This window comes from Galeopterus variegatus, unplaced genomic scaffold (genome assembly GCF_000696425.1).
Source record: "Galeopterus variegatus unplaced genomic scaffold, G_variegatus-3.0.2 Scaffold4713, whole genome shotgun sequence".
NCBI lineage: Eukaryota > Metazoa > Chordata > Mammalia > Dermoptera > Cynocephalidae > Galeopterus > Galeopterus variegatus.
The window spans coordinates 65,910-91,708 of record NW_007730824.1 but is presented as its reverse complement, the minus strand read 5'-3'; the positions used below and the strand labels follow the sequence as shown (position 1 = coordinate 91,708).

The window sequence follows — 25,799 nt, the reverse complement described above, 5'->3', positions numbered from 1 at the left end:
AATGGGTTGTAGACCTGATGTCTCTTTACCCCTAGAAATACTACAGTATTTCCTATAAACAGGACAATCTTTACATATATACAATATAATTATCAAAATCAGGAAATTAACATTGATACAGTACTCTTATTCATTGTTCCAATTGTCCATATAGGAAAAAAAAAGTCTAGTGCATAATGCAACCCAGTATCATGTGTTGCATTTAGTTGTCATGTCTCCTTAGTTCCTTTTAATGTGCAGTAGTTTCTCAGCCTTTGTCCTTGACATTATTTATTTATTTATTATTTTTTATTCTGGCTGGCCAGTATGGGGATCAAACCCTAGACCTATGTGTTATCAGCACCATGCTCTGACTAACTGAGCTAACTGGCCAACCCCATGACATTGATATTTTTGAGGCATATGGACCTGCTACTTTCTAGAATATCCCTCCATTTGGATTTGTTGGATATTTCCTCGTGATTAGATCCAAGTTAAGCATTTTTGACCGGAATTCTATAGAAGTGATGCTGTAGCCTCAGTGTATCACGTCATGAGGTACATGACATCCAGAGTGTCCTCCCTGCTGCCTGTCTCCCCAACAGGTGTGATTTCCTGAAGGACCACAGCCCACCTTGGTTTTCTCCATCTCTTCTGATAACCTTCCTCAAATCTCTTTGTAGCTTTTTTGGTTTCTACGATGCAAATGAGACGGTCTTGGAGATGGAGGAGCAGCTGGTGAGTCCTCTGGATTACTTCCCCTCTCTTCATCCACGAGCCCACCTCATTCTGGAGCCCTCCCTGCCACTGACCCCCAAGCTGAAGGGTTCACCTTGTGGGGAGGGGAAGAGGGCCCAGGACACCAGCAGTAATTCACTTTGTCTCCTTGTGTCTTTTCTTCCATGCTTCTGTGCCGCTTCGCCCACCTGGAAGGTTTATCTGCGGGATTCTTTTGGGTTGAAGACTCTTTTGTCTCGGGGGGCCATAGTGAGGTGTCCAATGGCTGGGATCTCCCACACGGCCTGGCACTCCAACCGCACGCTGTATGAGACCTGCATTGAACCTTGGCTTTCCTGAGGACATCCTCAGGGGTCCCCAGGAACACTCTAGCCCAGAGACCAAGTGGTGGCCTTGGAAAGCAGATGTCAGGTTCTGGTGTGCCTGTGACCACCTCATTGCTCCCACACTGCCCCCCACCAACCAGGGCTCCCAGAACTCTCCTTCTATGTTCCTCTGTGAATGACAAGTCCTGGTCTCCCCTACCTCATGTCCTCTCGTTTGGGGGATTGCTCCATGCTCTCTCTTTTTCCCAAGGCTGAGGCTGGGAAATGAGAAACCAGGTTTTTAACTTGTGGCTGCTCCTGCTGCTGCTGTTCCTCTGTATCTGGCTCTACAGGAGGAGAACTCAGCCCCTGCCCACCACAGGGGTCTCCTTCCAGGCCGCTCAGGACATTTTTAGCTTCTGTTCTTCTCATGTTCCTTTTTTTCTCTGAACTCCCCTGTTGTCAGCCCTCCCAACCCCCAAGAGGGACTACCCATGGGGGTGGGGTTCTGAGGCTCCCCTGTGGGGACAGTTCCGTTCTTGAAGTGTCAGTGTTGGGGAATATCTGTGGCCTGTGAGGCCCATCTCAGGTTTGGGGATCCCCCAGTCCCTATGATCAGTGTTGGGGTACCCCCTGGGAGCCTAGTTTGAGGCCCCAGCCCCTCTTTTAACTACTCTTGAATGGGTGTTACCCCTGTATTTATGGAAATAAAGTTCCATTTCCTCAGTGTGGCTTGGCTCACTTCCAGGTGAAGGGGACCTGGCTCCCCAAGGAGGGTGGGGATGGAGAGTTGCCTGGTCTGGGGTGGGGACCCCCTTGGTGTTTCCGCTCTCTCAATGCCCATTCTGTATGGGTTCCTGATTCTCTGCGGGTTCTTTTCCTGCTGAAGACAATTCTCTTCCTGTCCCTGCCTAAGATTGGGGGTGCTGAGCCTGGGGCTCCAGTGGTTTGGACTTCAGCCTCATGGATGGAATGTGCCTGCCACCCCCAGGCTAGAAGAGGGGGCTGAGGGTCAGGGTGGGCATTTATCGCTTGGTGTTTCCGCTCTCTCAATGCCCATTCTGTATGGGTTCCTGATTCTCTGCGGGTTCTTTCCTGCTGAAGACAATTCTCTTCCTGTCCCTGCCTAAGATTGGGGGTGCTGAGCCTGGGGCTCCAGGGGTTTGGACTTCAGCCTCATGGATGGAATGTGCCTGCCACCCCCAGGCTAGAAGAGGGGGCTGAGGGTCAGGGTGGGCATTTATCGCGCCCCTTTTCTATCTTTGTAGGCCAGAGTTGGGTGAGGGGTGGACAATGAGCCTCCTCTTCCTTGAAAGAAGGAATTTTGGCTGAGACAATAGGGCCCTGTCTGCTCTGGCATGGGGGGCGGTGTCTGAGTCAACTCTCTTCCCCTCCCAAGCCCTAACAAACGTCATTAAGAGATGGGGGCAATTTTCCCCTTGGTGCTCCCAGCTGCCCTCTGCTCCTTTGTGAGGACTTGCCCTTCTTTCTTCAGTAATCTTGTCTTTTCTCCCATGACCTTACCCTATTTGTTTCTTGCCAGCTCTGTCTCTCCCCCTGCCCCCTAACTCTCCCCCAGTCTCTGTTGAGTTGAAGGTGGTGGATGGGGGAGGGCTGGGGTAGTGGTCGTGTTACAGACCCATTAGGTGCTGCTGATTTGGAAATGGGGGGCCTCAGAGGGATGGGAAAATACTTATAGGAGGCCCTTTGCTGGGGTCGGGGTGAGGGGAGTGGGATTTGACCCCACTGAACTGACCAGGCTGGAGCTAAGGCTTGTGGGAGGGGGCAGGAATGGGAGGACCCTGTCTGGCCCAGCCCTTGCTCTCCTTTCCAGCCAACCCTGGCCCACCCACCAGTCTGAGCTGCTGCTGCTGAGGCTGATCTGTCTGAAGTCTCCCAGGGGGACGGGAAGCCAGGTGGTAATTGGGGGAGGGGAAGGCAAGTGGCAAGAGAATGTCAGTGGGGAAGAATGGGAGTCACTCAGAGCCTAGGGTGGGTGTGGGTTGGAGAGCATTGTGAGTGAGGGGTGTGTGTCTGGGGTGTATGTGATGGTGTGGATGTGTGAGAGGAGCAAGAATGTGTTTAGGGTAGGGCATTTCCAGGTGCAAGGTGTGAGGGTGTATATCTGTGGTTTTGGAGGTATGAAGATTAAGTTATAAGGGGATGTTAGAGATAGGAGGGTCATGAGGGGAGGGTTAACTATGCGTGTGTACCTCCAGGTTGTGCAGAGAGAACTAGGAATGGAAAGGGAAAGATTAGAGGGGCGTTGGTGGGAGTGTGTTGAGGTGTGAGCCTGTATGAATGCTGAGTGGATCATGACATGCTAAAGACAGGATGGTATTAGTTAAATGTACGTGCAGGTGTAGACAATCCTGGTGGCTAGTATGTAAAAGTGAGTGTCCTGACTCCCCTTAGAGGGCACCAGCAGACTGCTCTTGGAGGGGCTGGGTCTGGAGAAGTTAATAGGAGATGGGAAGGGCATCCATTTAACCTCTTCTTGCCTGCAGCCCACGGAGCCTGGAGTCAAAAAGAATCATGGGGTCTGGGGCTGAGCTGTGCACTCTCTTAGGCGGACTGTTGTTCCTCCTGCTACTGATGTCAGGCGAGGGGGCCAAGGATGAATCCCTCAAAGAGAGGTGACAACAGAAGGGGTGGGATGCGGGGTGAGGTCTTCACAGGAGCCTTCTGCTGGGGTTGGGGCTACACAAGAGGTGACACAAAAGTGGAAAGTTTAGAATGGGGGCGAGAAGTTGTTGCCTCCAGTGGGGACTCAGTGGCCCCTTGAGGGAAATGGGACTCCTGGCTCCCCAAAGCCTGGCTCACTCAATGTCTCCCACCTCCTCCTCTGGCATGAATGCAGTCAAGGGGTCTGCTCTAAGCAGACACTGGTGGTCCCGCTCCGCTACAACGAGTCCTACAGCCAACCGGTGTACAAGCCCTACCTGACCCTGTGCGCTGGAAGGCGCATTTGCAGCACCTACAGGTGAGGGTGGCGAGCTGGGACTCCCAAGAACCCCGACCAGGACCCGTATGCTGGGTTCAGAGCCGGGCGCTGTGTTCCAGGACCACGTACCGCGTGGCGTGGCGAGAGGTGAGGCGGGAGGTGCAGCAGACTCACGCCGTGTGCTGCCAGGGCTGGAAGAAGCGGCACCCGGGGGCGCTCACCTGCGAAGAAGGTGAGGCTGGGTCTTCCAGACCCTGGGGGAGGTGTTCCCGGCGGAGCTGGGAAGCCAGGCCGTTCGGGTCTGAGCCCCCCTTCCTCCGCCCCCAGCCATCTGCGCCAAGCCTTGCCTGAACGGAGGCGTCTGCGTTCGGCCGGGCCAGTGCGAGTGCGCCCCGGGCTGGGGAGGGAAGCACTGTCACGTGGGTGAGTCGGCTTGCCCTCTGCCCAGCGGTGGCGCCTGGGCCTCCCTAGCCAGCCGGGCGCCTGCCCCGCCCCGCTCTCAGCCCCCTTTTTCCTGGTAATTAGACGTGGATGAATGCAGGACCGGCGTCACCCTCTGCTCGCACCATTGTCTCAACACGGCGGGGAGCTTCACATGCGGCTGCCCCCACGGCCTGCTGCTGGGCCCAGACGGGCACACCTGTGCGGAGGGGTCCCCGGAACGCCCAACTAGTGCCAGCATCCTCAGTGTGGCCGGTGAGTGAGCGGGAGGACGGGAACACGGGAAGGATCCGGGGCCGCGGCAGGGGCCGGCTGTGGTCACACTCCCGTTCTCCTTTGTCCTAGTTCGGGAGGCGGAACAAGATGAGCGCGCACTGAGGCGGGAGATTCGCGAGTTGCGAGGGCGCCTGGAGCGGCTGGAACAGGTGAGGGGAGGCTCCTGGGACCAAGCCGGCCTATATCTCCAATACCCTGAGGCGGTTGTGCCTTTGCAGTGGGCTGGTCAGGCCGGGGCCTGGGTCCGAGCTGTGCTTCCCATGCCACCCGAAGAGCTGCAGCCAGAACAGGTGGCCGAACTGTGGGGCCGGGGCGACCGGATCGACTCTCTCAGCGACCAGGTGCTGCTGCTGGAGGAGAGGCTGGGTGCCTGTGAGTCTTCATGCTCCTCTTCACCACGACCCCTATGCCCCCAACAACTTTCCCCACCATTCTCTTCCGGGATCCTGTCCCCTGCCCAGGAATTCCACTTATTGTTGGGTGAGAGTGGCAGTACTGCCCACGCCAGGCTGGAGGTAGCCCCTACAGACCACAGCCACTGTGTCTGCCTATTTCCTTGTAATTAACCAGGTTCCTGTGAGGACAACAGCCTGGGCCCTGGTCTCAATCATCGATAAGGAGCAAACGCAGAGCCCCTGCCCCCTAATTTATACAGAAACTGGACCCACTAATCCTCTGGGATTGGCTGACTGGAAGTTGCAGATAAGGCTATCAGCCACCAGGGAGCAATGAGCAATGGACACTTCAGAGAGCTGAAGAAAGGAGGAAAGCGGCTTGGCCCACCCCTGAGTCATCTGGCTGGGGGTAGGTTGCCTGGGCTAGGATTCCTTCTTCAACTCCTTAAAAAATGCAACCAGCAAGCACCCAGAAGGAGGAAAGCGGCTTGGCCCACCCCTGAGTCATCTGGCTGGGGGTAGGTTGCCTGGGCTAGAATTCCTTCTTCAACTCCTTAAAAAATGCAACCAGCAAGCACCCAGATCTCTCTCTCTCTCTCTCTTTATTCTCGGTTTCTTGCTGTTATCCAGATAATTAATAAAAACCAACCAACCACACAAAACTGGGTCCCACCCTCTTCTTTTGTTCCCAGCCTACCTCTCCAATTGTGGGAACAGGTCTGGAGTGGGAGGCAGGGAGCATTTAATGCCACCAGGAGGAAATGAAAACTGGCTCAGAGAGGGGGAAGCCTCAAATGAGAAATAAATTAAAAGCCCTCCTATCCCCTCCAGCCAGGATTCAGTTCCTTTCCCCAACTCCCCAGGGGGAAGTGAGTGCAGCACCTGAGGTCTGCCTCTTCCCCTTGCATCTGGTTAGAATGGTACAGCGGGGCTGCAGGGGGCTGGGTGGGGCCAGGACCACTGAAGAACTGTACCATAGGGACGGGGAAGCAGAAATGTGGAGACCAAACTGGCTTCCAGGAGTACGTGTGACCCTGGGCATCTGGCAAGTGCAGGAATGAGACCTCTGAATTAGAAGAGTCTAGCCCCCACTGACAGGAGGCTCCACTGCAAGGGAGGGTGGAGGTGCTGTGGAAAGTCCCCAGGATGAGCTCGGGAGTATTCCAACTATCAGTGGCCTTTCTGGCCACACCCTACCCCAGACCTGCTCAGAGCCCTCACCCGAGGTGAAGCGGCGCTCCTTCTTGCAGTAGAAGTCTTGATAGGAGGACATGACTATGGGGACAATGGGAACCTGGGGAAGGGGTAAAATGGATCAGTCCACAGCTCCCTTCTGAGACCCCCCACAACAAGCCTCTGCCCAGAGAGGAAGGAATGGTGGCAGGCAGGGACTGAGCAGCAGAAAGGAAGCAGTAATCACCTGGGCCTGCACTGCAAGATGGAAGGCTCCACGTTTGAAGGGCAGCATGGAGCCATTGTGGTTTCTTGTTCCTTCAGGAAAAACCCAGACCCTCACCTGGGAGAGAAAGAGTCAAGGAAGATAAACACATATGGAGGAGTCAGAGTGGGTGCAATGCAGTAATGGGACCTCTAAGGCCCACTGGCCCTACATATCAGTTTTATTTACAACTATCCTACTCCCCTGCCCTCTAAGCCCCCATTTCTCCAGGATGACTCACGTCCTGGGTGAGCAGGGTCTGGGCAACCTCAGACATGACACTGATGGCATCCCCTGTGCGCTTCCGGTCGATGAAGATGACTCCTGCTAGCCAGCAGGCGAGCCCAGCAGAGCCAGCCCACAGTAGCTCACGCTTGGCAATGGGCACACAGCGGCCTGGCAGTACTTCCATCATCCCTTGGGCAGAGGCGGGGGTGGAGTGAAGATCGGGGTGGAAGCAGTGTGTCACAGCAGGCAGCCCACCTCACCCAGGCCATCACCCACACTAGTAGGAACTGGAGATAAAGGAGGGGACTGGGAAGGGGGAGCCACGAGTGAAGGAAAGGGTGACTAAAGGTATATGTACCGTGCTTATCAGCACCACACTCTCCCGAGTGAGCCACGGGCCGGCCCCCAGGCCATCACCCACACTAGTAGGAACTGGAGATAAAGGAGGGGACTGGGAAGGGGGAGCCCCGAGTGAAGGAAAGGGTGACTAAAGGTATATGTACCGTGCTTATGAGGGCAGCCCTACTGTAGGGAAAGAAGGTCTGAGGAGGGACGGTGAAGAGTAACATCCCAGAGGAGGGGGAGTTGAGGATCTCTAGGGGAGGAGATTCTGGGAAAGGCTCTAGGAGAGAAGGCATGGTTCAGGGAGATGTGTCTTGTAATGGGGCCTCACCAAGCAGGTCAAGGGAGCTCTGGTGGTTGGAGACAACGACATAGGGCTGTGAGGGAGGGAAGTGGTGAGCCCCTCGCACCTCCACTCGGATTCCGTACAGGTATTTGATGTGGAGCAGCATTAGACGCAAGATCCTGTGGGGTCATGGCAAGGGGTCCAATGGGATCCACTGATGTCCTCCTGCATGCCTTAGCTACCCCCACCCTTTGGTCTTTCTGGCTAACTTTGCAGTCCCCTCCCTCTTCCCTGTCTCTGGGCTCTCAGTCCCTTCTACACACATTGTACCCCATCCCCCCACATCCACTACTCACTTCTCACCCTTAGGTTCCCTCATCACCCACCACCCCTGCCCCTCACTTCATGTTCTCAACGTTGCGTCCTCGCACAGCACACACAGGAATGGCGAGTACAGCCAGGAAGAGGATCCAGCCATTGTAGAAGGCCATCTTGAAGAAGTACTTGGCACTGGGGCTGCAGAACCACAGTGTGGGCAGCAGGAAGAGCAGCAACAGTAAGAGCAGCAGCAGCACCGTCCATGCCCCGGGCCACAGCTCCATTCTGGTCACCTGCAGGGAATGGGGCAAGGGAGAGTCAGCCTGGTTCCCAGAGGGGAGCAGGGTGGGCAAGACACAGAAGGCCAGGCTGCTGCAGGTGTTATGAGGACAAGGGCCAAAGATACAGGGTGGGGGCAGGGCTCCTGTTCAAACCTTCCCAAGAATACTCTCTAGGATGGGGGTGGTGGGGTTAGGGAGCTCTCCCACCCCTCTCCCTGAAGGCTCAGGTATATTCAGACAGACAACAGACATGAGACATGGATAACCACAACACACAGATACATGATAATAAAATAACAATACTAATGATAGTAAAGGTCTTATGGTCTCTACCTGCGCTGTGTAATACAGTAGCCACCAGCCACATGTGGCTACTGAGCACTTGAAACGTGGCTAGTCTGAATTGAGATGTACTGGAAATATAAAATACACATCATATTTAAAAGACTTTGAAAAACAGAATGTAAAATATCCCATTAATCTTTTATACTGATTACATGTGAAATTATAATCTTTGGGATATATTGGGTTCAGTAAAGTATTATTATTAAAATTAATTTCATTCTTTCTTTTTAGCTTTTTTAATGTGGCTACCAGATAACTAAAAATTACATATGTGGCTTACATTATATTTCTGTCGGACAGCACTGGTCTATACACTATGTTAAGCCCTTAAACATGAGCCACACAATAATCTATAACGTACTATTATTATTTACATTTTATAGAAAATAGGTATAGAGAAGTTAAATAACTTACCTGAGGTCATACAGCTCCTAAGCAGTAGTTTCTAGATTAAACCTAAGCAGCCTGTGTTCCTAAGTACTCAGTTACGCTGGCACGTGTATGTATATATACATACACGTACCCAGCAGACAATAGTGTAATGACAAAACACCCACAGACATACACCCAATGGCTGAATGACAAGAATAAAGGCTCATGTCACTAATGCAGACACACACAGCCACACAAAGAATGACACACACACACACACACACACACACAAATATACTATCACACCCAGTGACAGATAAAGGAATGTAAATGCATAACCTAGAAAAATCCCTCTCCACGCAGGCGAACTTCCCCATTCTCAGATAAACCCATGGACATATGCAGAGTAGATACATACACCAATCCTGCCTCCATAAACAGACAAACAAAATCCCACTATCCCCTTCCCTTTCTTCTAGTGACACAGGAGGCAATTTGGACAGGCAGGTACTGTGCGTAAGGCCTCACCAAATGAAAATAGGAGGGCAGAAAGTGTAAGGGACATCACACCACCTTCCCTGGGAGAGGAAAGGGCTCAAGAGGAAGAGGTGCAGGCACATAGAACCTGTCTTCTAGGTTCTTCCTCCTTCCTCCATTCTGTCCCCTGCTGGGGGCAGGGTCACAATTCACAAGAAGGGTGTTCAGGCAAATACCTGTCACTCCCATGGAGGCCACGGGCACTTCCTTCCCATGACAGGAAAGGCTGTGCTCAAAGGTAAGCCCATTGCCAAGTGTGAAGGTAACAGGCAATGGAGGAAACAGGAGACACTGCCAGCTTGAAAACAGTAGGCTTTCTGAGCTGCTCCATCCTACTGCCCCTGAAAGTTCAGACCAGCATCGCTTCTCCCTGGACTATTTGCAGTAGGCTCCTAACTCTTTCCCTCCAACCTTCCACATTGCAACCAGAGATTTTTTTTTTTTTTTTTTGATAAGGGATGCCACAGAGATTTTTCTGTAACGCAAACTTGAGCATCTCCCTGTCTTGCCTCAAGGCCTTTCCTCACAAGTTGACTTCTTACATCTTCATCAACATTCCCACAAAAGCCTCCAGTCAAACTGGTTTACTTCAGTTCCTCAGAGACACTATGATCTTTCATGCTTCTGCACCTTGAACACGCTGTTCCCTTTGGCTGCAATGCCCTTCTGCCTCTTCTCCTCCCTCACACAGCTCAGTGTCACCTTCCGAGGTCTTCCTGAGCCCCTCCAGGTCTGTATTTCCATTATATTTTCATCTTGATCAGTGGTTCTCCAAGTGTTGAAATGCAAATTCTTGGACCTAACACCAAATCTACTGAATCTGAAATTCTGGGCACTGGGCCCAGTGATGTGTAATTTAACAAGCCCTCCAGGTGAGTCTGATGTGCACTTGGGTTTGAGAACCACTGATCTTAACACCACACTATGTGTAACTGCTCACTGGCATTTCAGTTTCCCTCCCTAGGCTGTAAGCAGATTGAGGACAGGGACACTGTCTTGTACCCAATGCCGGGACAGTAGGAGGTGAAATAGTCACACAATAAACATTTACTGAACAAATTATAAGGCTGTGTACACACTCACACGGCCACAGTTAAGGAAAGAGATGGCTGTTCTGATCATGAATCAGCTACCCTCTCGAGGAATATTAACTACTAAAAAAATAGTCACTGAGAATGTAATGAATACACCACGCCTAACAGTAACCTACTCTGAATATATACAAACAATACACAGCCATAATGAAGGCAGAGTGACAACAATCATGAAGATGTCATCTCAGACACCAGAGAAACATACAGAATGGGATCAACATGTCACAGGGAAAAGATGCTGCTGTCATCAAATATGTGCCCACAATGCAAAAAGTGGGGATAGATAATGTCCATAAACAGAGCTGATGGGAGTTCACAGCAGGGCTGACCGTGTTCACTGCTGACCCATGCACTGAGTTCAAGGACACAGACTGTACACAGCCACTGGACAGATAATGTGTGTGAAGAAACACAGGCCAGGGAGGTCAGCAAGGTAAGGTATGAGGGACGGTTCTTTGGGGACTTGGAACCCAGTTACCTTCTCTAATACTTGATATTAAGAGTGACCCTCTCTGGAGCAGAAATGCTCAAGGATTTATAAACAAAATGGAGTGCCAAATAGATTAATGAGTATACATCTCACAAAATGTACTGAAAATAAATTTATGAAATAAATAGTATGTGTAACCAGGAGCACACATACTATGGAGATGTCACATCAGTGTATCATGGGAAGAGGCAAGCACATGGGCAGTGTGAACCATGACTGGGAAAACACAAACAGGCCAATCCAATCACAATACGAGAGTGTGTGCTATTCAGCCAAGCCATGGGATCCCACACATAAAGACATACTGCATACGGCGAGACCATGGACAAAACAAGTGAGCCAAACAAAATAAAGCATATAATCTTTATATGCCAAAGTAAACATGCAAAAACATAAACGTGCAAGTAACATGAAACCACATAACAGGTGCAATAAATGAAAACTCACACATATGCAGTACTTGAACATGTCAAAACTGGACGTGAGACAGGATACTGGATGTGAAACATGGACAGAAGATATGAGAATGGACAATCCTGATGGAAAATAACATATCATTTCTCCACTGCTATGGACAGCATAGGGACAACCCAACTGCACACAAGCCATTAAACATGTCAAAGGCACACAGATTGAGAATGGACAATCCTGATGGAAAATAACATATCATTTCTCCACTGCTATGGACAGCATAGAGACAACCCAACTGCACACAAGCCATTAAACATGTCAAAGGCACACAGACTCCACGTAGAAAACATGGCTTCCCACAAGGCATCTGTGTGTCAGTAAGGGTCTAGCAGTGTGGAAGGCCACTGAGAAATAAGAGGTCCTGTGCTAGATGGAAAAAGGTGACAGAGGACATTCCCAGGATGCAAATTCTGCTGGCCTTCTCCCCTCAGGACCCCTCAAGAGTCATGTGGGGTCAAAGGACAGGAAAAGGAATTGGGGAAGGTATAGGAAATTCCTTTTCCAGGATTCCCTGTCCACGCCCCCAGTTCCAAAATCTCGGGACTTCCATCTCTCTTCCTTCCCATGCCTCTTCCATCCTAACTCCCTCTCAGCCCCCCTCTCCTTTCCCCAGCAACCCTCTCCCCAGTCGGCCCTTATCTTTTTCCCAGTAACCCCCTCCCCAGTCGGCCCTCCCAGACCCAATCTCTCCCCATCCCCTCATCCACGTCCCTTTCTGCACCCTCCTCCCACCTCCTCCCATCCCTTTCCCGCCCACACCTCAGTGGGGTGGGGGGCCTGGGGGGCTGGCCCCCTCCCCAGCCAGGCTGCGGCAGCGGTGGTGGCGGCTGGCTGTGTCTCTGTCTCTGTCGGGATGTCGGTGCCAGGGGGGCGACGGGACTTGGGGGTGTCCTAGCCTCGGCCGATGGAAGGAAGGTGGGAGTGGGAGGTTGGGCCCATAGCGGTAGGAATGGTGGGGGGTTGTCCCCCCAGCACCCTCCCTCCCTCCCCGCTGTCTGTCTGAGGGCTGGGGCTGCTGGGGCCGCTATCTCCCCCCCGGCCCCGCTCTCCACTGCCTGCTGGTTTCCGGGGCCGGCCAGGAAGTGGGGGGCGGTGACGGGCGGCCTGCTTTGCCAATCGCCTCCCAGAAACCCTGGCATCTCCTCCCCACATCTACCAGTGTCCTCTTGCTAGCCCCGCCCCAGGAGAGCTCAGGGGGCTCTGCCTCTGTCTCCGCCCCTCTCGGCCTCCAGCTGCATCTCTTTTTTCCTTCAACCCCCTTCAGCGCACGCAGCATAGCTCTGGATCCCTTGGTGGTGCATTCTTCCTTCGGCATAGTGCTTCCCCTTTCTCCATCGGTTCTCCTCTTACTGCCACTTTTACTTGGTCTTTTTCTGGTTTCTTCCTTTCTGCTTAACCCCAGTATCTGCTGCTTACTCCTCCCAACTCTTCTCAGACCTCTTTTCCTGTCCTCCATTCAACTCTAAACATTTATCAAGCATCTACCATGTGCCAAGCTGAGTTCATCTCTTTTTTTTCTCTCTAGGGCTCCTAGATGAACTCTGCCTATCCTGCAGCCCTCTGGTCTGGACTCTGTCCTTTGTCCGTCTACTGCTTCCCAGCAGTTCAGCTCCCTCCTCCACCCACGCTCTCTGGCCTTTCTCCTGGTTCCTTTCCCTTCCACGCTTTTGCCTAAGTACATTTTCCTTCCTATCCCCTTCCTTCCTATCAGTATCCTTACTCAAGCTGAGACAACCCTTCCCCCCAACACAGAATCTGGGTGGATCTTTTTTCCAATTGAAATTGGGCGTTAGGGTTGCTTCCTAGAAAAAAAAAAAAAGTGAAGAAAGTGCTGATTCCTCTAGAATTGAGCATGCCTACTTAATTTTGTAGCCATGTATCTAGCTCTCCAGCCCCTGCTTCCCTCTTCCCCATAACTCCCGTTATCCTTTCACCAGGATTATGCCATCACTCCTCCCTCCTTGGTCTCCGCCTCCCCCTCTCAATAACTTCTTTCCTAAACCTCTTCAAGCCTCCTGAACCCTCACCTGCCCTGTCCGCTACGCAACTTTCAAATTCTCATCTTTCCTTACTCTTAAGACACATGGGGCCTTTTATCAAGGTGTTGCTTAATAGTTAAATCCTCAGCCTGTGTCTGCCTCCAACCCCCCCACACCTTTGCTCTGCATGAGCAAATTTACACGACCTGGGGGAAGAGGATGTAAAGAACACTGGTAGTGGGAGGACTGTTACCTAGTTCTGCTCCTTGGGCCACAGTGAGGGGCACTGACAGTAGAAAACGCCCAAGCTCTCAGGGGTCCAGCCCAGGAAGAAGACCCCAGTTCTGCTGGGAAAATTACAAGAAAGGGCGGGCCTAATTCCATTCTGCCTAGAGTGGGCCTCGCCCCTTCTACACCCACTCACAAAGGAGTGGAGCCAGACCTTTTCAGCTCTTTAAGTTTAAAAATAGAGTCGAGGCCCTCTGTTCTACTCTGAGTGTCACCTTAAAAAGAGAGTGGGTGTTTAGCTCAGTTCTTTGTAAATCACCTAAAGGGGCAGGCTGAGTCGTCCAGCCGAAGGAGTTGGGTTAACACCAGCGTCGCAGACAGATGTTCGCACCATCCAAACGTCGGGCTAATCCCAGTTCTGCTCTCTTCTCTAAGAGGGCCAGGCAGACCCAAGTTCTGCTCTCTACGTCACCCAAGGAGGCCGGAACCATTTTGAACCCTGAGACCCTAGTATTCGCCCCCTTTTACTAGCTCTTTTCGTTCTTTTCCGATCTCACCCAATCGGGGGCCAAAAAAACGGGCCAATCAGCCGAGAGATTCCACAGCCAAAGGACCCGGATGAAGCCGAGCCGAGACCTTTGAACTGCAAGCTTCTCCAATTGTAGAGCAGTCACCATGGCGACAAGACAGCGGCGAAAGGATGAGGCCGGAGAAAGCTCAACCTTCATAGGATTGGTCCACCCCATCCCGCCTCGCGCCGCGCAGGCGCATTTTACCTAACCGCCATTTTCTGTCGAGTTCTAGCCAATCACTTGCTTTGGAGTCATAAGCTCCAAAGTCCAACAGGAATTTGGACATTCTCTGGAAGAGGGATTGAAGGAAAGACAGGGGTTTATAGTGGGTGAGGTCTATGTAGTCTCGAACCAATTGCTTTTGGCATTTGGTTATGACTGGCAGCTACTCAGACGAATAAAGCCCTCCCTGGCCGGAAAGCAGGGCCTGGTATAGCGAGTTGTTACCAATCCCTTGATTTTGCATACTGCCTGCGACGGTCTCAGCCAATAGTTATGGTGCAAGGGCAGGACTGCACAAGCCTTTTGCCGCTCCCACCCTTTGGACCAATCCTTTCTTTCGAAACCTGTATAATTGGCAAGCCATCAGACCAATAGTGATTAGAGAACCTTGAAGCCTGCCCAACGATTGTGAGCAGGAGGCGGTTTCTTGTTTGCTGGGGCGTGTGTATGTGTGTGTTTGGGGAGACTGAGGGGTGCGCGGGGGCGAAATAGAACCGGCCATGGCAGCAGCCGAGGAGGAGGACGGGGGCCCCGAAGGGCCAAACCGCGAGCGTAGCGGGGCGGGCGCGACCTTCGAATGTAATATATGTTTGGAGACTGCTCGGGAAGCTGTGGTCAGTGTGTGTGGCCACCTGTATTGGTGAGATTCGGGGAGAGGGGCGGAAGGCGGTGGGGCTCACCTCTATACTGTGGACGCTGGGAGCGGGGAACTATACAATCACACAGATAATTGGAGGGCACATCCCCACTGGTGAGGCCCGAGGAGGTTGGGCAGGGAGTGGGGGAACACCACACATCTGTACAGCTGGGACCCGAGCCACCTGACCCCAGGGAAATGAGGGTTCTAAAGCTGTACAGATGGAAACGGATGAGACTCAAAGGTTAGGGCAGACACGCATCAGTTAAATGAGAGAGACCCAGGAATATGGGATCCCATTCATGTGAGATCTGGGAAGGGGGTGATATGACAAACCTGGGGATGGGGCACTGTTGAGGGGCAAACTTGAGAGATTAAAAGGTCATGGAGATAGGGACTTTATTGAGCCTGGAATTGAGAGGAAAAGGAGTAATGGGGGAATGTTTTAGTGAAGGGGGGTTGGTTTGGAGTGATGGGGGCAAATGGGGTGGGGGCTTAAAGAGGAGTCCTGGAAAGGGGTGGGTTGAAGAGAATTGGCAACAAGTTGAAAGGCAGAGAAGGGAGGGGATGAGAGAGAGAGAGTGTGTGTGTGTGTGTGTGTGTGTGTGGTGGGACAGGAGAGAGGAGAGGGTTGAGCATGTGGAGGATGGATGGAGCTTTAGGCGTTAGAAGATCAGATAAGCAGGAAGGCCAAGTTGGCTGGTATGGTAGACGTTGTGGAAAATATAAAAAAACCCAGCAGGTAATACCTGGGAAGAGGGGTGAGATGGGATCTGTGATGTCTGGGGTTTATGTGTCTCTTTTCTGTAGCTAGTTTGACCTTTTTTCTTCCCCCCCACCCCCCATCCAGTTGGCCCTGTCTTCATCAGGTGCGTACTCAGAGGAGAAGAGGGAAATGGGGAGGTCTAAGGAGCTGGAAGACCCTCCTGGGTACTGGAAACCACTTCATTTTTTTCTCCCCAGTGGCTGGAGACACGGCCGGAGCGGCAAGAGTGCCCAGTGTGTAAAGCTGGGATCAGCAGAGAGAATGTTGTCCCACTTTATGGACGAGGGAGCCAGAAGCCCCAGGATCCCAGGTGAGAGACTGGAGGTGGTGTGGAGGGAAGGTTGAAGGCTAGTGCCCTGGGAAGAGGGTGTGGAGGAGGAGAGGAGAAAATTCCCTGTTTGATGTTTTCTCTCCTATTCCTCAGATTGAAAACTCCACCCCGCCCCCAGGGCCAGCGACCAGCTCCAGAGAGCCGAGGGGTGAGTCTTCTTGTACAATTCTGTCTTTTCCTTGCCAAAGATTTGCCTGATTCCCCTCTGACTTTTTCTGCCTCCCTAGGGATTCCAGCCGTTTGGTGATACTGGTGGCTTTCACTTCTCATTTGGTGTTGGTGCTTTTCCCTTTGGCTTTTTCACCACGGTCTTCAATACCCATGAGCCTTTCCGCCGGGGTACAGGTAAGAGTCACACTCGGCTCCTAGCAGGGATCCTTCTCAATATCTTGGGCCCCCTCCTGGCCTAGGAGTATATGCTTCTGCAGCTTTCCTCTCTCCCACAGGTGTGGATCTGGGACAGGGTCACCCGGCCTTCAGCTGGCAGGATTCCCTCTTCCTTTTTCTCGCCATCTTCTTCTTTTTCTGGCTGCTCAGTATTTGAGCTGTGTCTCCCTCCTGCCCACCTCCAGCTAGAGGAGAATCAGTATTGGGGGTCCCTGCTGACCCTTCCTTACTCCTGGATCCCCCTGACCCCACCATTTCTGTTGGATAAGGCTAACCTTGGCCACTCTCCAGGAGGGTGTGGGGAGGAGGAGTGACATCTGTGCATAAAATGGGAGAGGCTTCTGCTCTGAACTACCTGCTCAGTAGCACAGTAACTCCCAGCCCTAGGGGAGGAGGACAGACTGAAGAGATTGTCTGTTTCTCCTCTCTTCTAATCCTTTGCTTTCCCCCAGATTTCTTGATTTGATGTTGAAAGGTGGGCAAGTCTTTCTCTGACTCTCCCCCACTTTCCCTCTTGTTGATTAATTTAATTGTTCTCTTCCCAGTGCCTAAGTGTCTAATATGGGATCTGACTCTAAGTGCTTACCTCATTCCCCACCCCACCCCCACTACCTCCTTTATTTCAAATTCAATAAAAAAGGTGAAATGTGTTGATGGGAACTCTTCCCAGGTTCTTTCTTCCCTCCTTCCTTCCATTCCCTCTTGTTGATTAATTTAATTGTTCTCTTCCCAGTGCCTAAGTGTCTAATATGGGATCTGACTCTAAGTGCTTACCTCATTCCCCGCCCCCCCGCCCACTACCTCCTTTATTTCAAATTCAATAAAAAAGGTGAAATGTGTTGATGGGAACTCTTCCCAGGTTCTTTCTTCCCTCCTTCCTTCCGGGACAGGAGCATATCCTTCCCAACTTGAGTAGATGTTTGGTGTGGTGTGGGAAAGCGTGGGGGTGAGCCCCTCTCCTCAGGGCTCCTGAGGGTGCAGGGGTGAGGTGGTCTCACACACACACACGAATGCATATGGGTGAGATTTGTCAAGTGTTTACTCATTCTGTTTGTGGGGGGCTCTGGTTATGGAAGAAGGTTTGGTGAAGTGGGGTGGAGATTGTTCAGAGGAGAGCTGGTCTTGGTCCAGAACAGTTCAAAGGAAAAAGAAAAGGAAGCTGATGGACGATTGGGTCTGTCTGTGGGCCCCTCAGGCCCGTCCTGCACCACTCTTGGCTGCCTCGGGCTCCTCCTCCTGATTCAGCTCTGTGTGCTCCTCCTCCTCCTCCTGGTTTTCTGGGGCCTTCCTGAGGAGGAGGATTGGGGAGAATTCTGCACATGCCTGGCACTCCATCGTTGCACCCCCCCCATCACTTAACTGCCTGGAAGCCCCAAATCTGAGGTATCTAGCTTTCTCCACTCACCTCTCCTCTCTTTGGCGTTGCTGCCTTCGCCATATGATGGCCCCAATGAGCAGGGCGGCTGTCCCCAGGCCTCCCAGGATCCCCAGGGCCAGGGCCAGAGTTCCCAGCCCTGACCCTCCCACAGAGCCTGCAGGGAGAAGGGGAATACTGAGGGCACTGTTCCCACTGCTCACCATTTCTTTATTGTTGACCATCTCCCCTGTCACATGTGTTGGGGACTGTCTGCTTCTATCTGACTTTGTCCAATCCCTCACCTGCAGTTGGTCCCTCCTCTCCTGTTTCTGGAAGACAAAGTTGGAGCAAGTCAGAAGGGAAGACTTCAGTTTGGGAGAAGGTGGAGCCCCAGCGGAGTCTTTCCTTTTTTTCAGTCCAGAGGGGAGAGGCTGGGCTGCTTTCTTGGCAGGATTTGGGTAGGGCAGAGGAGGGCTGGGTGTGGGTGCACTGAGGGAGGAGTGGGGTGGCTCTTGGGGATAATGCCAGAGTGAGGTAGGGAGTTGGAGCCTGCACTGTCCCTCACCCCAGCCCCAGGCTCCTTGGGATTTGGGGAGAATTCTCACCGAGGATGCTGATGCTGACAGCAGGGCTTTCCTGGGGCCCATGGCTGGGATGGGTGGCCACACAACTGTAGGTTCCCTGGTCCTGAGGCCCTACCTCAGGGAGGAGCAGCACGGAGCTGGGGGCAAGGGGCAGGGCAATGCCCTGGTAGGGGAAGGAGGACAGGAGACTATTACAAAACCCCTGTCCACACATCTCATATTCCTGTCTTTCTGTCTCCACACCCTCAGATACCCTATCTTCCTCCTTGGCCGCCTCTCCCTCCATGAGCCCTTGGCCTTCCTTCTAATTGCCAGTGCGGTTCTCTCTACCTCCCAGCCCCTCTCTCCAGGTCACTCACATCCTTCATCCAGTGGATTTGAGCAGAGGGCTGGGCAGGAGCTTCACAGGTCAGGGTCACGGTTCCACCGGGAGCTACTGCTCCACCTTTTGGCTCCACCACCAATTGGACCTCCAGAGGCACAGGCTCTGGGGGTAGGAAGGGGCATGAGGTTGAGAGTTACACCTGTGAGTGGTCCCAGTGGCCATGGGCTTGACCCCTCTCTCCCTGAGGGCCATACTTCCAGAATGTGCTCACCTGAGCTTGGGGCCCTCCCCAACTTTGTGCTCACCCCAGACACTGGGCTGGATGGGGGCTGTGTGCAAGGCCCGGCGCCGCGGAAGGGCCGGGCTGAAGCTACAGGAGAAGGTGGGGTGGGGAGCTCCTCCCCGGGCTGGGTTCACCATCAGCTCTGACTGGAGGGTGAAGAGCCCTGTCTCAGGGTGTCTCCTGGTCTCTTCCTTCACAGACACTCCTATGGTGGTGGGGAGGGCAAGACAAGACATCCCAGGGTGGGCATCGGAGAGAGATCAGGAAGAAGGCAGCTAGGAGAGGGGACTTGGGACTCACCCTTCCCATCAGGTAGCAGGGGTTTCCCATCCAAGTGCCAGCTAAGAGTCCCGGCAGGGTAGCCCCCCTCGGACACACATGTCCCCACCTGGGGAAAGAGTGGTGACCTCATCATCCTTTGAAAATGAGATGCCATACACGCACACTCAGAGCTAGGCTCCCCTCCCATTCACAGGACTAGTTTCTACTTCTCCCGCTCTCTTCCACTACCTTATTGGGGATACCAGCCATGAGTTCAGAGGCAGGATCTACAATTTCTGGCTTCCCAGGAATCTCTGAAGGAGGGAAAAATCCAATCAGAGGCTGCAGCTTTGAAGGTTTTCAAACTCCAGGTGTGGGAGTGGGGGCAGCGGAAGGGCTGGGGTTGAAGGAAGGCTTTCTCTTAGATGAGAGGTGGGCCTTGGAGAAGTCCCTGGAACCCTTACGGTAGACTCGAACTCGGTAGTTGGACTTGGTCTCCTTTCCATTCCTGTTCGTTGCCCGGCACCGGAAAGTCCCCTCATCTTGGATCCCCATGGCTGGAAGAAGGAGGGAACCGTTGGGGAGGACATGCGCCACACTATCCCAGGGGCCTCCCTGGGGAGACACGACCTTCCAAGCTTCTGTCCGGCCTGTGTTCTGGAGAGAGGAGAGGGGCCTAAACAGTGAAGTCATTTGAGAAGGGACTGCTGAGGCAGGGTGGCGTGGATGCACATCATCACTGGGCTCTCCCAAGTCGGCCGGCTGACAGGAGCCCTGCTTACCAGTTTCCATTCCAGCTGCTGGGGTGGTTTCTTGGGGGCCCCCTTACAGTTCAGCACCAGTGGCTCCCCGATCCGGGCTGTGATGTTTTGACCGCCACCTATTGCCCCTGGGAGACAGCACCATGGTGGAGGGCAGGAAGGGAGATGGGGGCTAATGGTGCTAGGACAGGGTGGGTGAAGGAGCTTGAAAAGCAGCACCCTGGTACTAGGAAAAGTTCTAGGGAGACTCGGGGGGAGGGGGACGGAGTGCTTTCTGCAGGGAGGATGAGTGGGGTGGGGGGAGTGGCTCACCCCACAGACTGAGGACCAGCACCCAGGCTCCAGCTGCTGCCCCTGCTGCCATCCTGCTTCCTTCCCAGGCTCCTGGCTCTGTCTGCCCCTTTCCTCGCTGTGGCCACCGCCCTAGGTGGGGCTTGTACCCTCTCCCCGTCCTGCCCCATCACAGGGAATGCTAGGAATTCATGCCTCTCTGACAAGAGTCCTTCAGGTTCTAGGAAAAACAATTATCACCCCACCCCTGGGTACAGCCACTGCCCTGGGTGTGGGGAGTGCACCTCCTAGGGTCTCATTCCCTCAGAGCCCTCCACTGCATCCCATCAGTCCACTGAGGGCTGCCTGGTGGCCGACTGGAGCCCATCTTGACTGGACAAGGTTGCTAGGCAACAGGGTTCAGACCGGCTGTGATTTCCAAGGGTGGACCATGGACCTGCCTGCGTAGTGAGGGCATGGCAGCAGGGCTGGGAGACACTGAAGGAAATGCTTGGGGCTTTGTGAGAGAAGCATTTTTTTCTGGGGTTTCTCATGTTTTTTGAAAAAAAATTCTCAACTAAACCCAGGGAAAAAAGAAATTTCTTTATTTAAAACTGCAGTTTTTTTTTTTTTTCTGTGAAACTACAAGTTTACAAGTGAGGAAAGAACTGCCCCCGGGCTGTGCCTCCCGCCCCCCCACCCAGCACACTCCCATCCTGTCCCCCAATCCTGCCCAGATCTTTGACAGGAGGGGTCCCCCACTCTGAGTCTTGTAAAATCCTGAGGATGTTTGAGGGGATCAGATGGCAGGGTTCAGGCAGAGGATGGGACAGTGTTGTTCCCCCCAATACCTGGCTTTTTGCAACCTCCCTCCTCTTTCCCCCTACCCCCTTGGTTTTGGTGTGACAAAAAAAGACACCTCATTTCTGGGGAAACTGAGGGAGATACATATACAAGCACCCCAACCCATATTTAACATATTTGGCAATAACCCCCTCCCCTTTCTTTCCCCGCCAACCTGCAAAAAGTAGTTCAAAGAAAAATTTAAAGATGTATCACTCACAGGGAAGGTGGCATCTTCAATTTTCTCAAAATTACTGAGTTAAGCCCTGCTCAAGGGTTGTGGGAAGTGGGGGGATGGGAGGGCAAGCCCCTCAATGCCTCCACACAAAATGCAGCAGAAACCTGCCTGCACAAGCAAAGAACACCTAAGTGACTTTAGGGGGAGGGCTTGGTGCCCTCAGGGACAGGCCTGGAGCCAGGTGGGTATCTTCACCAGTTCTATTTGTTCCTTTCTCTCACCAGGGCCCCCTTTGGCTGTCACCTAATATGGGAAAGCAAGAAAAAAAAACCCCAACATATTTATATAAAAAAACTACTTCCCCAAATTAAAAATTAAGAACCAATGACAAAATCGAAAAATTTCCTTTCTCTCACCAGGGCCCCCTTTGGCTGTCACCTAATATGGGAAAGCAAGAAAAAAAACCCCCAACATATTTATATAAAAAAACTACTTCCCCAAATTAAAAATTAAGAACCAACGACAAAATCGAAAAATAAAAAAAAAAAAATACAGATGGGTCCCAGGGTTTTCCTTTCCTTAAAAAAAAAGTTCAACCCCAAAGCCCAGTCAACAATTCCCTAAAGTAGCAGAAACTCCCTCCGAGGTAGATATCTGAGTCAGACACTCTCGTCCACCGAGCGATTCTATTGGTTTAAGATGAGCTGCGTATGAGGTAATAAAGCCGTCTGGAGGGGCAGGGGGTGGGGATGCACAGGGGGCGTGGCCCATGTCCTCTGTCCAGAAGTTGTGTCCCCATTTTTGGCATCTCTGGTCAGGCAGGGCTGGCATCTCCACAGATTCCAGAGCATAAAAGTGGGGTGGGGAAGGGAAAGTGGGGAAGCCCAGAAAGAGAAACAGAATAGTTGTATATGAGCATCTCTGGTCAGGCAGGGCTGGCATCTCCACAGATTCCAGAGCATAAAAGTGGGGTGGGGAAAGGAAAGTGGGGAAGCCCAGAAAGAGAAACAGAATAGTTGTATATGAGCGTATATGAGAGAGAGAGAGGGAGCGAGAAGAGCAGAGAGACAGAGACAGAGGAAGAGGAGAAAAGGGGGTCAGAAAAATAGGTTTCTGGGTATGTGTTTCTGTGTAAGAGAGAAAGGGGGAGAGGAAAAAGACTGAAAAAAGGAAAAAAGGAGGAGACAGACCCCACTTTCCCCTTAGGGGTCCCATTCTCCCTGACATATAGTCAGCACCCCCAGCACTGAGAGTCTAGTTGGGGAGGGGACAACCCCATTTGCCCTTCTGTCTTGTGCTTCTTCTGTGTTTGGGGGTTTGTCCTCTGGATGCCTGCGTCCTCTTCAAGAGTCGCCTTGTGAGGGGTCCACCCCTGTGATCCTGAGGGGCAAGATCAGTTGGAGGTGTCGGAGTGAACACTCCCTGGTCCCTCGGTTGGGGATGTCACTGAGGATGGGGTCACAGCCTCCTGCCAGCCACCATTTGCCTGGAAAAAGGGAGAGAGGATTAGGGCCCTGGGAAGCCCTGTGTGGGGACAACACTGCTAGGCCCTTGTCTTAGGGGGAATGGAGAGAGGGGGCTTCAAGATCCACTCACCCTCATTTCCCGAGGGCTGTACATCTGGCCTCCCCCGAGGTTATCCCCGTAGCCCCCTGGCCCCATTGAATGTCGGAGCGATTCCACCTGAGGCATCAGAGGAAGGTATGACACAGTGAGGAGAAACCTCAGAAGCAAGAGGTCTTATATCCTAAAGGGGAGGAAAAGGAGTTTGGGAACACCCTGCTCAAGAGAAGATGAGGCACCTGACCTGGGAAGCAGAATAGGAATCTCCGTTGAGCCCGGGCATCCCAAGAAACATGTCTCCGGATCCTGAGAGATTGAAAGAGCCACCAGAGCCTTCGGGGAGCAGAGAGGGAGTTAGGGAAGAGTATACTAGAGCTCACAATGGCAGACAGGACATGAACCACAACCCTCATTTTCCAAAAAGCCTGCTCTGCTAGCTCTGTGGGGATGTGCTCCTATACACAAATTATCCACAAAACAGCATTCCAACACCCAGAAAGAACAGGCGTTCTGAGCCTCCCCTGGCCACCTGCTGGAAGAAAGGCAGAAGTAACTTCACTGGAGTGGCCTCTGTCCCCTGACATCTATCTCCACCCCATCTCAGCTTGGTGCCTCTCACCCCAAAAGCCCCCTTCTCTGCTATGATCCTGCCTAGATAGGAAGCGGGAACAAAAGCAGGAAGAGAGCAAAACAGCCAGCCTGGTGGCAGCGGGATCCACCTGCGGAGGAAGGGGGTGTCGGGGAGCTGGTGCGGCTGTGGCCCCCCTGGGTGACTGACACGGCAGTCTTGACAGCATAGATGTTTGCCTCCTCTTGGAACTTCCCAATATTTTTCTTATAGCGAATCCGCTTGTTGCCAAACCAGTTGGAGACCTGTGGGTGTTGGGCAGAAAGGAGGGTCAGGTGGAAACCTTTCCCTCTGAAGCCGCTCACTGAATAGGATCTGAGAAAACTTCTCTCCAAAGCCCCACAATACCTGAGAGACGGTGATGCCGCACTTTTTGGCGAGCTCCTCCTTCGCCTCCTCACTAGGATATGGGTTACTCAGGTGGGAGTAGAAATACTCATTTAAGACTTCAGTGGCTTGTTTGCTGAAGTTACGGCGTTTTCGCCTACAGAGGAGGGAGAAGGGTGGGTGAGGATGCTGGTGTCCTGACGGGGACTGCCATGCTGCATAACTCCAGAGGTCACCATTGTCATGGAGTACCGTGTTCTTTCGCCTACAGAGGAGGGAGAAGGGTGGGTGAGGATGCTGGTGTCCTGACGGGGACTGCCACGCTGCATAACTCCAGAGGTCACCATTGTCATGGAGTACCGTGTTCTGCAACTCGGTGGCCCAAGGTTTTAGACAGGAATGGGAAGGCGTCTGGTGCTGGGGGCCAGCCTTGGTCCCTGAGCCCCACCTGGCATCCAGGAAGCGGGAACGCAGGATCATGACAGCCTCGCAGGTGCTCTGCTTGAGCTGCATCTGGATGGCGCTGAACTTCCGGTGGATGATGCTCACCATGCGCTCCATCTCCTTGGGTGCCACGGGGCGCGTGCGGCTCTGCTCCCTCAGCAGATTCATGACATGGGTCGTGAACTCATTACATGCCTGTAGTGGGGACCGGTGGGCTGGTGAAGAGGAGCCCTCTGGCCTTGGGATTTGCCCCAAGAGCCTCTCCCTCCACCCACTCCAGCCTCCCCTCCTCACCTGCTCATACTTCTCCAGCTCGGAGTGATATATATGGCGGATCTGGGCAAGTTTGCTGCGATAGTCCGAGTGTTCGATGGAGTTGTCAGGGGACACGCCGCCCCCAGAGGCTGCAGCGGCTGCGGCTGCTGCCGCTGAGCCCCCCCCTTTCTCGGGCCCAGCCACACCCTCTGCCAGAAGCATGTTGTCCAAGCGCATCAGCTGTGGGTCCACTGGCTCCTCCTCTTGGGAGCTTCGAATGCTGAGGCCTAGCATGCAGGTGAGTGGACTTAGGGAACCCAGGGACCCCACACCCAGTGCTCAGTCCTCTTGTTGTCTCCTGGGGACCCAAGTGTCCAGGCTTTGGTTCCTTCCCCTGTCCCTTAGCAACCTCCCTAACTTCCTACTTTCCTCAGGGCCCAAGCTGTTAAATTCTTGTAGTGAATAGGGTTCTGTCCCCAAAGTTGAGGAATCTGAGAGGGACCCACATACCGGTTTTCTCCTTGATTTCACACAGGACACTAAAGAGAGCAGGCTTCATTCGGTGACAGTTTAGGGCATGTTTCCTTGGGAGGAATGGGAGCAGGGAAAGAGAAAAGTTGAACTAGAGAAACAGAGCAGGGAGACCACAAGTGTGTGAGGGGGGAGCCTGGGAACAAGGAGGGAGAGCAAATCTGTGGAGGGGGAAAGCAGGGTTGAGACAGATGGAGTTGGGGTGGGGGTTCTTGGGAAAAGGTCAGCTCCTAGAGCATGGGGAAGCTGCTTGGCTTCAGGAAGATGCAGGCAGCAGGCTAAAGGTGCCATGGGTGGGCTGGGGCTTTCAGAGATGGTCTAGGAAAGGTATAGTGGAGGGATTTGGGGGTGACTGGAGAAATGAGGGTGACTAGGTATTTTTCAGAAGAGAAATGGAGGCTGAGGTGGAGAAAAGTCAGAGTCTGAGGTGGCAGAAAGGGGTTGGGGGTGCCGAACTAAGTGGGGTGTGTGTGAAGGGGTCCTGGGGCTGGGCAGGTGGGAGGCTTTGATGCACCTAATATCTGGCTGAGCAGGGTGAAGGGTGGGCGAACACCCTTGGAGGCTGGGGCCATGGGTGGAGAGGAGTGTCAGGAGCTCTGGGGAGGGGTGTGGAGGTCCTCAGGTCTGGAGAGAAGGGGGTGGGCTGCGTGGAGAGTTAGGGGAGAAGACAACGTAGCCCAAGAACAGTTTCTCAGTCTGGGACTCCAGAGATGGGGACGTTACGGGGGGGGGGGGGGGAGGAAAAGGTTTGAGGGGAAGGGGGGGGGGTTGGGGGGGGGGGGGGGTA

General features: G+C 53.1%; 6 protein-coding genes across 14 annotated transcripts in view; 3 read left to right on the top strand and 3 right to left on the bottom strand.

Moving 5' to 3' along the window:
- The window catches only part of PPT2 (palmitoyl-protein thioesterase 2), a 12,190-nt gene extending 10,439 nt beyond the window's left edge, over window positions 1-1,751 (top strand). For both annotated transcript variants that reach the window (XM_008588186.1, XM_008588187.1), the window contains exons 8-9: window positions 663-717; window positions 913-1,751. In XM_008588186.1, coding sequence (XP_008586408.1) covers window positions 663-717; window positions 913-1,056 — 199 coding nt within the window. In that variant the 3' untranslated portion in view covers window positions 1,057-1,751. The remainder of the gene's footprint in view (window positions 1-662; window positions 718-912) is intronic.
- AGPAT1 (1-acylglycerol-3-phosphate O-acyltransferase 1) overlaps window positions 1-12,362 on the bottom strand; it is an 18,739-nt gene extending 6,377 nt beyond the window's left edge. For 2 of the 4 annotated variants that reach the window (XM_008588194.1, XM_008588193.1), the window contains exons 1-6: window positions 11,257-11,277; window positions 7,775-7,983; window positions 7,418-7,551; window positions 6,758-6,933; window positions 6,499-6,594; window positions 6,300-6,372 (exon numbers count right to left, since the gene is read on the bottom strand). In XM_008588194.1, coding sequence (XP_008586416.1) covers window positions 6,300-6,372; window positions 6,499-6,594; window positions 6,758-6,933; window positions 7,418-7,551; window positions 7,775-7,983; window positions 11,257-11,277 — 709 coding nt within the window. Of the gene's footprint in view, window positions 1-6,299; window positions 6,373-6,498; window positions 6,595-6,757; window positions 6,934-7,417; window positions 7,552-7,774; window positions 7,984-8,304; window positions 8,317-11,256; window positions 11,278-12,039 lie in introns of those variants that run through there. The other 2 variants (XM_008588195.1, XM_008588196.1) reach the window with 2 other exon arrangements.
- EGFL8 (EGF-like-domain, multiple 8) lies at window positions 2,839-5,546 on the top strand. 4 transcript variants are annotated; one of them, XM_008588189.1, is made up of 9 exons: window positions 2,839-2,938; window positions 3,530-3,658; window positions 3,883-4,005; window positions 4,086-4,198; window positions 4,294-4,389; window positions 4,492-4,662; window positions 4,753-4,832; window positions 4,902-5,055; window positions 5,254-5,546. In XM_008588189.1, exons 2-9 carry the CDS (start codon window positions 3,558-3,560, stop codon window positions 5,298-5,300), a joined length of 885 nt encoding a protein of 294 aa, XP_008586411.1. In that variant the 5' UTR covers window positions 2,839-2,938; window positions 3,530-3,557; the 3' UTR covers window positions 5,301-5,546. The 4 variants fall into 4 exon arrangements, with proteins under 4 accessions (XP_008586411.1, XP_008586412.1, XP_008586413.1 ...); XM_008588190.1 differs by lacking the exon at window positions 2,839-2,938 and having other exon boundaries at window positions 3,036-3,658; window positions 4,086-4,195; XM_008588191.1 differs by lacking the exon at window positions 2,839-2,938 and having other exon boundaries at window positions 3,036-3,658; window positions 5,339-5,546.
- Window positions 12,363-14,651: 2,289 nt separating the features above from the next.
- RNF5 (ring finger protein 5, E3 ubiquitin protein ligase) lies at window positions 14,652-17,251 on the top strand. 2 transcript variants are annotated; one of them, XR_551637.1, is made up of 7 exons: window positions 14,716-14,921; window positions 15,769-15,787; window positions 15,882-15,994; window positions 16,109-16,163; window positions 16,243-16,360; window positions 16,462-16,954; window positions 17,143-17,251. XR_551637.1 is itself a non-coding variant. In XM_008588185.1 (6 exons), exons 1-6 carry the CDS (start codon window positions 14,782-14,784, stop codon window positions 16,557-16,559), a joined length of 543 nt encoding a protein of 180 aa, XP_008586407.1. In that variant the 5' UTR covers window positions 14,652-14,781; the 3' UTR covers window positions 16,560-17,056. The 2 variants fall into 2 exon arrangements, 1 of the variants encoding a protein (XP_008586407.1); XM_008588185.1 differs by lacking the exon at window positions 17,143-17,251 and having other exon boundaries at window positions 14,652-14,921; window positions 16,462-17,056.
- Window positions 17,252-18,000: 749 nt separating this feature from the next.
- Window positions 18,001-20,337, bottom strand: AGER (advanced glycosylation end product-specific receptor). Its single transcript, XM_008588184.1, is given in 10 exon segments — window positions 18,001-18,038; window positions 18,041-18,088; window positions 18,365-18,506; window positions 18,703-18,830; window positions 18,974-19,156; window positions 19,252-19,339; window positions 19,396-19,526; window positions 19,677-19,869; window positions 19,995-20,101; window positions 20,286-20,337. Coding segments are annotated over 10 exon segments (1,101 nt in total). The 3' UTR covers window positions 18,001-18,009.
- Window positions 20,338-22,298: 1,961 nt separating this feature from the next.
- The window catches only part of PBX2 (pre-B-cell leukemia homeobox 2), a 4,961-nt gene continuing 1,460 nt past the window's right edge, over window positions 22,299-25,799 (bottom strand). The window contains exons 2-9 of the mRNA XM_008588183.1: window positions 24,992-25,065; window positions 24,521-24,768; window positions 24,231-24,421; window positions 23,804-23,939; window positions 23,547-23,700; window positions 23,072-23,160; window positions 22,861-22,947; window positions 22,299-22,750 (exon numbers count right to left, since the gene is read on the bottom strand). Coding sequence (XP_008586405.1) covers window positions 22,658-22,750; window positions 22,861-22,947; window positions 23,072-23,160; window positions 23,547-23,700; window positions 23,804-23,939; window positions 24,231-24,421; window positions 24,521-24,768; window positions 24,992-25,065 — 1,072 coding nt within the window. The 3' untranslated portion in view covers window positions 22,299-22,657. The remainder of the gene's footprint in view (window positions 22,751-22,860; window positions 22,948-23,071; window positions 23,161-23,546; window positions 23,701-23,803; window positions 23,940-24,230; window positions 24,422-24,520; window positions 24,769-24,991; window positions 25,066-25,799) is intronic.

Bases quoted from the DNA above. Each gene is read 5' to 3' on its own strand.
- EGFL8 (XM_008588189.1), top strand. From the start codon at position 3,558: ATGGGGTCTGGGGCTGAGCTGTGCACTCTCTTAGGCGGACTGTTGTTC. The intron at 3,659-3,882 runs GTGACAACAGAA...GCATGAATGCAG, and splicing joins GATGAATCCCTCAAAGAGAG to TCAAGGGGTCTGCTCTAAGC. The intron at 4,199-4,293 runs GTGAGGCTGGGT...CTCCGCCCCCAG, and splicing joins GGCGCTCACCTGCGAAGAAG to CCATCTGCGCCAAGCCTTGC.
- RNF5 (XM_008588185.1), top strand. From the start codon at position 14,782: ATGGCAGCAGCCGAGGAGGAGGACGGGGGCCCCGAAGGGCCAAACCGC. The intron at 15,995-16,108 runs GTGAGAGACTGG...CCTATTCCTCAG, and splicing joins CAGAAGCCCCAGGATCCCAG to ATTGAAAACTCCACCCCGCC. The intron at 16,361-16,461 runs GTAAGAGTCACA...TCTCTCCCACAG, and splicing joins GCCTTTCCGCCGGGGTACAG to GTGTGGATCTGGGACAGGGT.